This window comes from Artemia sp. Qi Xiang Cuo, chromosome 9 (assembly GCF_049724085.1).
Source record: "Artemia sp. Qi Xiang Cuo chromosome 9, ASM4972408v1, whole genome shotgun sequence".
Taxonomy (NCBI): Eukaryota; Metazoa; Arthropoda; class Branchiopoda; order Anostraca; family Artemiidae; genus Artemia; species Artemia sp. Qi Xiang Cuo.
Genome location: NC_142802.1, coordinates 59,073,294 through 59,087,524, shown reverse-complemented (window position 1 = coordinate 59,087,524; position 14,231 = coordinate 59,073,294). Strand labels below are relative to the sequence as shown.

Below are 14,231 nucleotides of genomic sequence, written 5' to 3'. Positions count from 1 at the left end.
TAAATAAAATAATAAATTCGCTGGAGACATAAAAAGTGTTCTTGTAGATGTGACCTACAGTACGAGTTCTAGGTTAGTAGGAAGTTGAGGTTTTTAATAATACGGGGAAAGTATGAGACAGCTGTTGCCATCCCGCTTTGGATAAATATGATTTTTGCATAATAGACGTGTTTTATGTTTTGTGTGACTCAAACTGGGAAGTTGTCATGAGCTATTTGTCCAGTCGTGGTTCTGGCCTCACTTGTGCCAGGGGAGAAATCTTGATCTGCACTCCCCCTCCCCTGTCTCTAAAATTTATCAGGCCAAATGTTGCCAATATTTTTATTTATTAATAAAATGTTTCCAATTGCGCCCTTTACTTTATTTTAATAAAATTTAAAAAAAATTCAAAATTATTATAACTGCTAGATTACTTATTTGGAGTTTTCCACCCTAAAATTTCTGCGCTAGGGGCAAAATCGCCCTCTGTCTCCCCCCCCCCCCAACACAACCTCTGTATTTATCAGATGCATTGGAATAAACCTACTAGCTTTTGCTGGGGCCTTTTGCGTTGCAGTAAGTAGCTTATCGTTATGCAAGTCTTTGCATTTTAGAGCATTAACCCACACCCTACGGAGGGATATCGTAGCTGTTACGGTAAAAGATCGTATCGGCAATTTTAACACTTCTGATATAATTACCTCAATAACTCGCTCGGCTGTCTGTGGAATCCGCAATAAAATTTATGTTCATGAAATTTGTATTTTACTGAAAAAAATGTGCATTGTCAGTTTAATATGCATATGCTGATATTTATTCCTTAAAATCTCAATTGATTTTGATTTCTTAAAGTTATAAAAATTAAAACATTTAAAAGAATTATTTTCAGTAAAGTACAAATTATATTCTGGTTTTTGGAAAGCCTAGGGGTTTAGAACCAAGCCCGTATCCAGGGGGGTTTACCCGGTTTCAACCCCTCCCCCCCCCCCGAAGTTTTTGGCCGAGTCGAAAATAAGTCGAAAATTAGTAAAACCTAGGTAAAAATCAGTAAAATTAGTCAAAAACTGAGTAAAAAATTAGTAACCCCCCCCCCCGAAAAAAAATCCTGGATCCGCCCTTGTTTAGAACCCTATTTATATTAATTTCTGCTCGTTGTGAGCTTGACTCTGTTAGTTATGACTTCTGTTGAGTTTGACTTCTGTTTGTTTCGGGTTTCATTTATTTATTGATACTGATTTGTGGTAGTTGTATGCTCGATAGATTATTTGATTCTATTTTTGTTCATTTTTGTTTTAATGGAATTCATTAGTTTTTTTTGAAAAATTTATTTTTTGGAAAAAGTTTTTTTAATTAGTTTCTGTTCATCTTATATTGAAATAGTCTTTTTCAGGGAAAAAGACTGAGCCTCTTCTAAAGTTAGACGACTATCCCTTCCATAAAAACCTTAAATACCCCCTGGGTATAACTTAAAACCCTTTTCCCTAATCACTGGGGCCTGTTTCAACCCCAAAGGCCTTTTTATATGATATTTAGACTATTCTGAATAGAATGGCTATCTCAAAATTTCTAATTAGATGCATTTCGGGACAATACGACGTCTGTGTGTGGGGGCAGAGGGATGTAGCTGCCCTCCGATCACTTTGACTCTTAAAAAGAGCACTAGAGCATCTGATTACCAGCCCAATGAGCCCCCTCCGAGTTTTATATGACCATGCTTTCTATAAAAACCTTATATGCCCCCAGGGCATAACTTACAGCCCTTGCCCTGAGGGCTGGGGGGATTTGTTATCCTCAAATACATAATTCCCAGACCTTTCAGATACGTTGTACAAAACGGCAAAATCTCCAATTTTGATTGGAAGTGTTTGAGGAAAAGATGGGCGTGGGGGCGGGGCTTTTGCCCTCTGATCATTTTTACTAATGAAAAGGCACTAGTGCTCTCAATTTCCAATCGAATCAGCCCTTTTAAAACTTCTACGACAATATTTTCTATAAAAAAAACTTATATACCCCCAGGGCAGAGCTTACAACCCTTGATCTGGGGGTTTTCGGGGTTGTCATCCTCAATGACCTAATTTCGTTATTTTAAACTACGTTAAACAAAATGGTTATCTCAAAATTTTGACTGGATCTGTTTGGGGAAATGGTGGGCGTGAGAGGGGAGATAGTTGCCCTTCAATCACTTTTGACCATTAAAAAGGGCACTATCCCTTTCAATTTGCAACAGAATGAGTCCTTTTCTAATTTTACACAACAACGCTTTCTATAAAAATTTTATATGCCCCCAGGGCATAACTTAAAACATTTGCCCCAAGGGCTGCGCAGGGGGGGGTTGTCATCCTGAAAGACATAATTTCCAGAACTTTCAACTACGTTGAAAAAAATGGCTTTCTCCAAATTTTGATTGGATGTGTTTGGGGAAATGGTGGGTGTAAGAGGGGGGTTACAGCCCTCCAATTACTTTATAATATTAAAAAGGGCACTAGCCCTTTCAACTTTCAATCAAATGAACCTTTTTCGAAGTTTCTATTACAACACTTTCTACAAAAACTTTATATATTCCCAGGGCATAACTTATAACCCTTGCCCTGAGGGCTCGGAGGAGGTTATTATCCTCAAACACGTAATTTCCAGAACTTTCAACTACGTTGAACAGCATGGATGTCTCAAAATACTGATTGGATGTGTTTGGGGAAATGGTGGGCGTGAGAGGGGAGATAGTTGCCCTTCAATCACTTTTGACTATTAAAAAGGGCACTAGCCCTTTCAATTTCCAACAGAATGAGTCTTTTTCTAATTTTACACAACAACGCTTTCTATAAAATTTTATATGCCCCCAGCGCATAACTTACAACATTTGCCCCAAGGGCGGTGGGGGAGGGGGGTTTCATCCGGAAAGACATAATTTCCAAAACTTTCAACTGCGTTGAAAAAAATGGCTATTTCCAAATTTTGAGTGGGTGTGTTTGGGGAAGTGGTGGGTGTAAGAGGGGGGTTGCAGCCCTCCAATTACTGTATACTATTAAAAAGGGCCCTAGCCCTTTCAAATTTCAATCAAATTAACCTTTTTTGAAGTTTCTATTACAACACTTTCTACAAAAACTTATATATACCCAGGGCATAACTTACAACCCTTGCCCTGAGGTCTCTGAGGAGGTTATTATCCTCAAAGACCTAATTTCCAGAACTTTCAACTACGTGGAAAAACATGGCTGTCTCAAAATACTGATTGGATGTGTTTGGGGAAATGGTGGGCGTGAGAGGAGGGTTAGTTGCCCTCCAATCACTTTCAATTATCAAAAAGGGCACTAGCCCTTTGAATTTCCAATCGAATGAGCCTTTTTTGAAGTTTCTACGAAAGCGCTTTCTATAAAAACCTTATATGCCCCCAGGGCATAACACATGACCCTTTCCCTGAGGGCTTTGGGGGGGGGTGTCATTCTCAACAACAAAATTTCCAGCACTTTTAACTACGTTGAACAAAATGGCTATCTAAAATTTTTGATTGGATGTATTTGGAGAAATGGTAGGCCTGAGAGGGGGTTAGTTGCCCTCCAATCACTTTCGACTATCAAAAAGGCCACTAGCCCTTTGATTTTCCTAACGAATGAGCCAATTTTGAAGTTTCTACGACAATGCTTTCTACAGAAAACCTTATATGCCCCAGGGCATAAGTAAAAACCCTTGCCCTGAAGGCTGTGGGGGGACAGTCCTCCTCGAAGACTTTTTTGTCCAAATCTTTCAACGTTGAACAAAATGGCTATCTCAAATTTTTTATTGGATGTGTTTGGGGAAATGGTAGGCGTCGAAGGGGCGTTAGATGCCTTCCAATTACTTTCGGCTATTAAAAAGGGCACAAGCCCTTTCAATTTCCAATCGAATGAGTTCTTTTCGAATTTTCTACGACAACTCCTTCGATACGAAGTGCCCTGGTGTAAAACAAAGAAATAAATGAATAATACATTGTGTCAACATCGTTCTTTATTTAGGCAGCGCTGTTGCACTGCCTATGATTTCTTACCAATTTTCAAATCATTTCAGGAAATACCCTCCACCCCCCCCCCCAGCCCAAGTAAAAATTTCCTCTGGAAAACTTACCCCGAAACTTTTCTCCCAATGAAAAATTCTCGCCGTGGAGAATCCTCCCCCTCCAGAAAAAATTCCCTTAATTTCAGAGTAACAAATACTATAAGTCAACAATGGGTAAATTACGTAACTAACAGACCTTTCCCAAGGGACTATGGGGTCATTTCATCCTCAAAACCATTGATTTAGGTTGTTTTATTTATTTTAAATCAAATGACCATCTCAAAAAGTCTCATTGCATGTCTTTGGGGGAAATGAGGGCATCGTAAGGGAGTTAGTTGCCCTTCAATAGTTTAGGTCGCTCAAAAAAGGTACAACTTTGATTTGAACAAAACTTTTGATTTTCGTTCAGATGAACCCTCTGCCGATGCTCTAGAACCATTGGTTTACACAACTACCCCTACAATAGGGTTCTCTGGTATGCTGAATCTGATGGTATGATTTTTATTAACATTGTTTGACTTTTTGGAGGTGTACCCCCTTTTATCGAAAATCAGGCAAATTTTCCCAGGCTCGTAGTTTTAAAGGATAACATTGAACTTAATGAACTTTAAGGATCTGGGATTGTCATTTATTTATCTATTGCTAGCAAAATATCGGTTTTGGTTTGGTTGCTAAAGCGCCGAGTCACTCCTTACTTACGGTTCGTTACCACGAACTTTTTGATAAAATCGCAATGATTCTTTCTGCACTTTATAACACTGGAATATGAATTAAGCAATTTACAAGCATCTGCAATAGCTGACGTTCGTGCAAAATGGTGTCGCCAATGTTTTGTTTTTATTTATTTTTAAAAACCGAATGATTTATTTCATACAGTGAATAAACATGTAAAATAGATTAAATCTAGAAAGCGCTATGTGAGCAAGAGGGGGCATGGGGCGCAAAATCCCCGGGATTTAATCCTCAACAAGGCCTTCTATAACATCTTTCATTAGAAGTATAATTCATTTTACTAATATTTATTGTATAAATAGAACCTTTCATTTGTCAAATTTTAATTTCCTCTGAGTAGAAAATTCTGAAAATCCTGCAGGAATTGCAGGAAATGTAATTGCAGGAGAGGGTCAGGTTAATTTCCATGCAGTTTTTTACTTCCAATATTCAGAACCGCTATAAATACCAGTCAAAATTGTTGGAGCGGGTACCAGGGTCTTTTTCGACGGAGGGGGGGGCTAAAAGTAGTTTAAGGGGGTTTACAAAAATTTTAATAAACGAACCAAAAAATTTGTTTATATTCATTATTGCTACTTATTTACGAGTCAGATAAACTATTTTGGGGGGGGGGGGGTTAAACTCCCCCACCCCCTGGATATGGCCTTGACGGGTACTGTATTGCTATACAAAAAAAGAGAAGGCGGAGCGTCGTAAATAAATACGTCTCCAGGGCCCAGTCTTCATCCTTGACGGCTCTGTTCATAAGGCATATCGTTTTCAAAACGATTAAATTTTACCTGAAAGAATGATTAAAACTATTGTGAAGACGCTCCAGGGAGATCCCATTCTCTTCTAAAGTATCACTTTACTCGTCACCCATTGTCGTATCTAAAAAGGAGAAAAAGAAGATTATTAGGTGATATATCCATAGCCCACTCACTACTCTTCAAAGTTAAAGAATATCTTCAAGAGCATTTTCATTATATTTTTAGGCTCTACATTGTTGGAACATAGAGGAGTGAGTTTACTAACTTACAGTTACAGTAAATCGAGCAGAATCCCAAAATTGGTTAAAATTATAAAATTACTTCCACCTAAGCAAAATTCACGGCTCTTTTATTCGTTGACTGTAAATACGAGGCTAAAAATGCAATAGAGAAAAGAAGCAAAGGAAGCTATTTAAAAAGAAAAAGCTGTGCGAAATGGTAGTGACAATTCTTGACGCCATATCTAGAATCATTAGCTGCGGCAGTTTTCTAATCTAATCAATAAATTCCTACAAATTTCTACTAAAAAACATTTAATTTTGAAAAGACCCGCTCCCCCCCCCCCCCCACCAGGATCTGTCTGAACTGAAGCCGAATTCACGGTGTTTGGTTTGTTGATTGTAAAAGTGAGATTAAGATTGCAATATAGAAGCTATTAAAGGAAAAAAGTTAATAATTAAATAGTTATTATATGTTCCAAAGGAAGCTATTCAAACATTCAAAAACTTATCCAGCATCCTAATATTTCAAACGGCTATATCTTAAGATATAGCCCTAAGATATAGCCTATATCTTAAGATATTGGAAAATTTGTTTTCTAATATGTAGTAAAAAGAAGTCGTTTTTTAGTTTTGTCAATAAAAATATCAAAATAAAAGGCGTATGTCAGTACACAATACCCAAACGATGTTATTGTTCAATATCTAGGAAGCCAAAAAATTAAGACGAGTGCAGGCTCCCCTGCCCCCTCCTAAATTACGCCACTTTCATACCACTTTGAAAAAGATTGTACTAAATTAGATCTATTGGCTCCAATGTATGTGGTAGGGTTTCCCGTAACGACATAGAAAGTATATGTTTAGTTCAAATACCTTAAAAGGCAGTAGACAAATAAAATACTAACAATTATATTAGTTAAATTTGCTTTAAAATTCTAGCAATGCAAAAGTTGAACTTCCGCGTAAAGAGTAGTGGCAGAGGGTACTGGCTAAAGCGAGTGTCTAAAGTGGCTAAAGAGCAGTGACTAAGGTGCCATCATTGGGTAATTTGACTTCTTTTAATTTAAAGTCATGATTTACATTGGTATGAAGAAAATTTGATTTAATATTTAATTGAGTTGAAATTGTATTGAAATATCTTTTATATAATCAATGGAAATATTGCAATTCAAATTAATTAATTGAAATTATAGAGAATATAAGAACAGGTTTAATAACGAAACATATCAAAGTGTTGGAAGGGGCCCTGTGAAAATTTCATTCCTATTTTCAGTGCCCTAAACTGAATAGTTACCCCATAAGGTTTGTCTAACAGAGGCAACGCTGTAGCGTTGCCTATAGTAAAGGCCATACGGCTCCAATGTTTTATTATTTTTTTTTCCCTGAGGCACCTCATATGGAAGGGGTCGTCGTAGGAACTTCAAACGGGGCTCATTCGATTGGAGATCAAGAGTTGTAGTACCCTTTTTAACAGTCGAAAATCATTGGAGGGCAACAATTCCCCTCCCCCACGCCCATTATTCCCCCAAACACATCCAATCAAAATTTTGAAATATCCATTTTGTTCAGCGTAGTTGATTACCAGATAGAAAATATGTTTTTGAGAAGAACACTCAACCACAACCCTCAGGGCAAGGGTTTTAACCTATGCCCTGGGGGCACATAAGGTTTTTGTAGAACGCGTTGTCGTAGAAACTTCAAAAGACGCTCATTTCAATGGAAATTCAAAGGGATAGTGCCCTTTTTAATAGTCGAATGCGATTGGAGGGAAACTAGCCCCCCACCCCCAATAATTCCCCCAAACACATCCAATTAAAATTTTGAGATAGCCATTTTGTTCAGCGTAGTTGATTTTCTGATAGAAAATATGTTTTTCAGGAGGACAATCCCCCACAACCCTCAGGGCAAGGGTTTTAAGTTATATAAGGTTTTTATAGAAGATGTTGTCGTAAAAACGTCAAAATTGGCTCATTCGATTAGAAATTCAGAGGGCTAGTGCCCTTCTTAACAGTCAAAAGTGATTGGAGGGCAACTAGCCCCCCCTCCACGCCCATCATTCCCCTAAACACATCAAATTAAAATTTTGAGATAGCCATTTTGTTCAGCGTTGTTGATTTCCAGATGGAAAATATATTTTTAAGGAGGACACTCCCCTACAACCCTTGGGGCAAGGGTTTTAAGTTATGCCCTGGAGACATATAAGATATTTATAGAAGGCGCTGTCTTAGAAACTTCAAAAAAGGCTCATTCGATTGAAAATTCAAAGGACTAGTGCCCTTTTTAATAGTCGAAAGTGATTGGAGGGTAACTAGCCCCCCTCACACCCATCATTCCTCCAAACACATCCAATCAAAATTTGTAGATAGCCATTTTATTAAACGGAGTTTTAAGTTCGGTAAATTATGTCTTTGAGGATGACAACTGCCCCACAGCCCTTAGGGAGAGGGTTGTAAGTTATGCCCTGGGGGCATATAAGGTTTTGTATAGACAATGTTGTCGTAGACGCTTCAGAAAGGGCTCATTCGATTGGAAATTTAAATGGCGAGTTCCCTTTTTAATAGTCGAAAGTGATTTTAAGGCAACTGACACCCCTTCCATGCCGATCATTTCCCCAAACACATCCAATCAAAATGTTTATATTGCCATTTTGTTCAACGTAGTTGAAAGTTCTGTAAATTATATGTTTGAGCAGGACACTCCCCCCACAGTGTTCAGTGGCAACGGTTATAAGTTATGCCCTGGGGGCATATATGGTTCTTACGGAAGGAATGATCGTATAAACTTCAGAGAGGACTCATTTGATTGAAAATTGAAAGTTCTAGTTCATTTTTTAAGCGTCAAAAGATATTGGAGGGTAAGCAGCTCCCCCCCCCCCCAAACCTTTTTTCCCAAATGTATCCAATTAAAATTTTAAGATAGCTGATTTGTTAAAAATAGTTCAAAGATCATATAACAAAAATTACGGTGTCGACACAACCCACCAGGGCCCAGGGACAGGCGTTGTAAGTTATGCCCTGGGGGCATATATGGGTCTTATGGAAGGTATGCTCGTATTAACTTCAAAGAGGGATAATTTGATTGGAAATTGAAAGTTCTAGTTCACTTTTTAAGAATGAAAAGAGATTGGAGGGCACCTAGCCCCCCCCCTCCACGCCCTTTTTCCCTCAAACCCATCCGATAAGACCTTTGAGATAACTTTGTTTTAAATAGTTCAAAGACCATATAAAGAAAACTCAGGGGTCAATAAATCCCCCCAAGGCCCGAGGGCAGGTGTTGTAAATTGTGCCCTGGGGGAATATATGGTTCTTATTGAAGGGATGCTCGTAAAATATTCAGAGATCACTCATTTGATTGGAAATTTAAATTTCTAGTTCAGTTTTTTTTAGAGTAAAAAGAGATTGGAGAGCAACTAGCCCCCCCCCCACGCCCCTTTTCCCCAAATGCATCCAATAAAAATATTGAGATAGCCATTAAGTTAAAAATTGCTCAAAAGTCAGATAACAAAAACTCAGGTGTCGTCACAGCCCCCAAGGGCCCGGGGCAGGCCTTGTAAGTTATGCCCTGGGGCATATATTGTTCGTATGAAAGGGATGCTCCTATAAACTTCAAAGAGAGCTCATTTGATTGTATATTGAAAGTTCGAGCTTTCCATTTTTAATTGTCAAAAGAGATCCAAGGGCAGCTAGCCCCCCCCCCCCACGCCTTCTTTTTCAAAAGACATCTGATAAAAATTTTAAGATACACATTTCGTTAAAAAAAAAGTCAAAGGTCGTATACAAAGAAATCTGGTGTCAAAAGACCCCCCAGGGCACAGGGGAAGGCGTTCTAAGTTATGCCCTAAGGGCCTGTATGGTTCTTATGAAAGAGATGCTCGTATAAACTTCATATTGGGCTCATTTGATTGGAAATTGAAAGTTCTAGTTCACTTTTTAAGAGTCAAGAGAGTTAAACTATCCCCCCACGCTCTTTTTCCCCAAACCTGTCTGCTACTAATTTTGAGATAGCCAGTGCTTTGGAAATTGTTCAAAAATTAGATAACAAAACGCCCCCCAGAGCCCGGGGGATAGACGTTGTAAGTGTTGTCCTGGGGGCTTATATGGTTCTTATGAAAGGGATGCTCGTATAAACTTCAGAGGGGGCTCATTTGATTGGAAATTGAAATTTCTAGTTTGATTTTTAAGAGTCAAAAGATATGCGAGGGCAACTAGCCCTCGCACTCGGGCAACTAGCCTAGCCCCACACACCCTTTTTTCCCCAAGCCCATCCGATAAAATTTTTATAATACCCATTTCATTAAAAACAGTTCAAAGTTCTGATAACAAAAAACTCCGGTGCCGACACAGCCCCCCAGGGCCCAGGGGTAGGCGTTTTAAATTATGCCCTGGGGACATATATGGTTATTATGGAAGGGATGCTCGTATAAACTTCCTAGAGGGCTCATTTGATTGGAAATTGAAAGTTGTAATTCACTTTTTAAAAGTCAAAAGTGATTGGGGGGGCAGCTAGCCTCCTCCCACACTCCATTTATTTTTTCCCAGAGGCAGTTCATATAGAAGGGGTCGTTGTATAAACTTCAAAGGGGGCTCATTCGATTGAGAATCGAGATTTCTAGTGCTCTTTTTAAAAGCCAGAAGTGAACAGAGGGCAACTGCCCCACCCCCCAATTTGAGGTAGCCATTTTGTTAAAAATAGTTCAAAGATCATGAAACAAAAACTCCTTTACGTATGGTCATTTCGTTAAAAATAGTTCAAAAGTCAGATAAGAAAAACTCCTGTGTCGACACAGCCCCCCCCCCCTCAGAGCCGGGGCAGGCGTTGTAAGTATTGCACTGGGGGCACATATGGTTTTTATGGAAGGTATGCTCGTATAAACTTCAGAGAGGGTCTATTTGAATGGAAATTAAACGTTGTAGTTCATTTTCTCAGAGTGAAAAAAGATCACAGGGCAACTAACCCTTCCCACCCTCCACGCCTTTGGGTCTATCAGTTGGACACACCCATCTGATAAAAATTTCAGGTGATCATTTTGTTAAAAATAGTTCAACCATCAGATATTAAAAATCCAGGGTCGACACAACCCCCCAGGGCCCAGGGACAGGCGTTGTAAGTTATACTCAGGGGATATATATGGTTCTTATAGAAGGGATACTCATATAAACTTCAGAGAGGGATCATTTTATTGAAAATAGAAAGTTCTAGTTCACTTTTAAAGATCAAAACAGACCGAAACCTTATCTAGTCCCCCCACGCCCCTTCTCCCCAAACCCATCCGATAAAAATTTTGAGATAGCAATTTTGTGAAAAGTAGTTCAAACATCAGATAATAAAAAGTCCGAGGTTGACACAAACACATTTTTCCCCTTTGATATTGTTAATTTGATATCAGTTTTGATACTTTGATGAATATTTGATTTTTTTTAAAGTTTGATTTTGAAATAAAGAATTTTTAAAAACTTGAAATTTTTTGCGATCAAAAACTAACAAAAATAAATTAAAAAAGGTTTTACAAATACCTTTTAAAATTCAAACTCAAAACGACCAGAACTTACTATTAAAGAATAAATGAAACCCACAACGAACAGAAATTAAATAAACAATCATACCAAAAACATACAACAAGTAATAATATAAATGAATAAATAGACCTTAAAGTGAGTAATGCTTAGATTGAATTTGAAAATCAAGCTCAAAACGAAAAAAAATATTTTCCTATTGAAGTATAAATGAAACTTAAAACGAACAGAAATTAAATAAATAATCAATGCAAACAAACATACAATAGATATTAATATAAATTAATAAATAAATCTTAAAACGAGTGAAACTTAAATTGAATATGCAAATCAAGCTTCATACGAATAAAAATCACCATAAACAAGAGTTTGGGCTTGACCTGAAAACTAATTTTGTGACAAATATTTTTTTTGTACGTAATATTGAAAATGAATATTAAAATTATAGTAACATTTTGAACTGATGAGCTTTCAGCAATTAATATCATTATACATCAAATATTCAGTTTAATTTATTAGCTTTTTTAAACTTGTTCAAGACGAATATGGTTTCCCTACAAACAAGTGATTGGATACTGCCTCCTTTCCTAACTGTAAATAAAAACCAAAAGCCTACTGCGTCATTGGCGCTTAACTGAAAACGAATTATATTACAAATATTTTCTTTTCCAGTTCTTACAGCATTGAAAATAAAAATACAAATACAGTGAAATAAATTCTTGAACTGATGGATCGTTCAACAATTAATATCATTATACATCAAATATTCAATTTGATGTTGTTTATACTTTCCAAGATTGTTCAAAACGCATATAGTTTTCAGTAAAGCACCAATGACGCAGTAGGCTTTAGACTTTTACAGTGAGAGAAGGAGGTCATACTCAATCCCTTGTTTGTGGTGATTTTTGTTCGTTTGAAGCTTGGTTTGCATATTCAATTTAAGTTTCACTCGTTTTAAGATTTATTTATTAATTTACATTAATTTCTATTGTATGTTTGGTTGTATTGACTGTTTATTTAATTTCTGTTCGTTTTAAGTTTCATTTATACTTCAATAGGAAAATATTTTTTTTCCTTTTAAGCTTGATTTTCTTATTCAATCTAAGCATTACTCGCTTTAAGATTAATTTATTCATTTATATTATTACTTGTTGTATATTTTTGCTATGATTGTTTATTTAATTTCTGTTCGTTTTGGGTTTCATTTATTCTTTAATAGTAATTTCTGGTCGTTTTAGTTTGAATTTTAAAAGGTATTTGTATCTGCTGAGCTTAAGTTTTAAATGGCCTTTAATTTTCTTTGAAAAACTTATTTTTCGGATTTTTTTTTTCTTAATAATTAAGATTAAACCCTACTTAAGTCAATAAAAGCTCTGGACTTCTAAGCACCAGTGAAATATCATTTTCTATTTTAAAAAGGCACTAGAATTCAATTTTTGTTTTATTGAGCGTTCTCTAAATTATCTGCAACTATTAATTTGTTCAATTCCTACTACTACTACTACTACTATTACTACTACTACTACTACTGCTACTACTACCCCTACTACTACTACTACTATTACTACTAGTACTGCTACTATTACTACGACTACTACTGGTGCTACTACTACGACTTCTATTAATACTACTACTACTACTACTACTACTACTACTACTACTACTACTACTACTACTACTACTACTACTACTACTACTACTACTGACAATTCACTGCAGCCCAAAGCCACCTGATTTCAAAACAGCTACGCACGCTCCTCTACCCAATCTATTTGCACACCTACATACGCATGCTGAAAGAAATCAAGGGGATCTGAAGTTTCAAAAAAGTGAATAGTTTCTCTAAGACAGGTAGCTAAGACTTTTGGAACTTCTTAGTTTAATTCCTAATGAGTTCTACAAGATTAATCGGTTGAGCTGTCTTCAAAGGCAGTTTGAACTGGATTTTCAGAGCTCTGTATTTTAAAAAGAAAGAGAGGCGAATAAGAGAGATATTAAGTACCAATTATGAGCCGTTCAAAAGAGTCCATTGTAAGGTAAAAAAATGTAGACACATTTATGACACATTGTCAGGGGTTAAGCCAGAGACCAGTTTTGGAAGAGATCAAGATATTCCTTATTCCCTTGACGATAGCTTTAAAATCTATATTTTAATAATGTGTAAATAAGTTTAGACATTTTAAGAATTCGAGGAAAAGGTTCTAATCTCATGAGCCCTCCTCCTCTTGAAGAGTAAACCACTTAATGATACCCCTACTGAATCATTTAATATCTGAAATGTCTTGTATAGAAAGAAAACCAACCATTAACAATAAATTATGTTTATCTCTACATTTTCGACCGTGCATAGTTGGCTAGGCCCTGAACAAATCTCGTCGTAACACATCACAAAATTCAAGCAGTCTATTATTAGAATAGCATAGATTGTCCAAGAACCTTTAAGGTTTGAACCTCTCTCAAGTTTGTTTCGACTAATGGTTTAAACTAGGCTAGTAAAAAAACAAACAACATCAGACACACTTATTTCACATTATCAGGGATATAGGCAAGATCAAATTTTGGAGGGCGCAGATAAACAAAATTCCATTATTCACTAGAGAGCTTCAAAATCACACAGCCGCCAACCCCTTCTCCCTCTTCAGGAAAAATCATTTAATAATAATCCACTGAATAACTTAAAATCTGAAATCCCTTGTATCAAAAGAAAAACGAAAAATAAAGTTTAACGACATTTGACGTTTACCTTCACGCTTTCCAACGTCCAAGTTAATTAGGATGATGATTTGTTGTTGTGGGGCCGATACATATTATCTTTTTTTTTATCTACATTTAATCAAAGACAATAGTGTGCGGTAGTTGATTGCACGCATGGTAAGCCCCTTACGCCGTTCTGCGAGACAGTGAAGAATCTATTTGCACACCCATATACGCACGCTGAAAGAAATCAAGGGGATCTGAAGTTTCAAAAAAGTGAATTGTTTCTCTAAGACAGGTACCTATTTTAATTCATC

General features: G+C 36.9%; 1 protein-coding gene and 1 long non-coding RNA gene across 4 annotated transcripts in view; one reads left to right on the top strand and one right to left on the bottom strand.

Annotated features, from left to right (window-relative positions):
- The window catches only part of LOC148948882 (uncharacterized), a 325,997-nt gene that overhangs the window by 36,900 nt on the left and 274,866 nt on the right, over window positions 1-14,231 (top strand). The gene's annotated exons all lie outside the window — the stretch shown is intronic.
- The window catches only part of LOC148948884 (lachesin-like), a 149,332-nt gene that overhangs the window by 101,325 nt on the left and 33,776 nt on the right, over window positions 1-14,231 (bottom strand). For all 3 annotated transcript variants that reach the window (XM_089094782.1, XM_089094783.1, XM_089094784.1), the window contains exon 2: window positions 5,520-5,610. In XM_089094782.1, coding sequence (XP_088950908.1) covers window positions 5,520-5,568 — 49 coding nt within the window. In that variant the 5' untranslated portion in view covers window positions 5,569-5,610. The remainder of the gene's footprint in view (window positions 1-5,519; window positions 5,611-14,231) is intronic.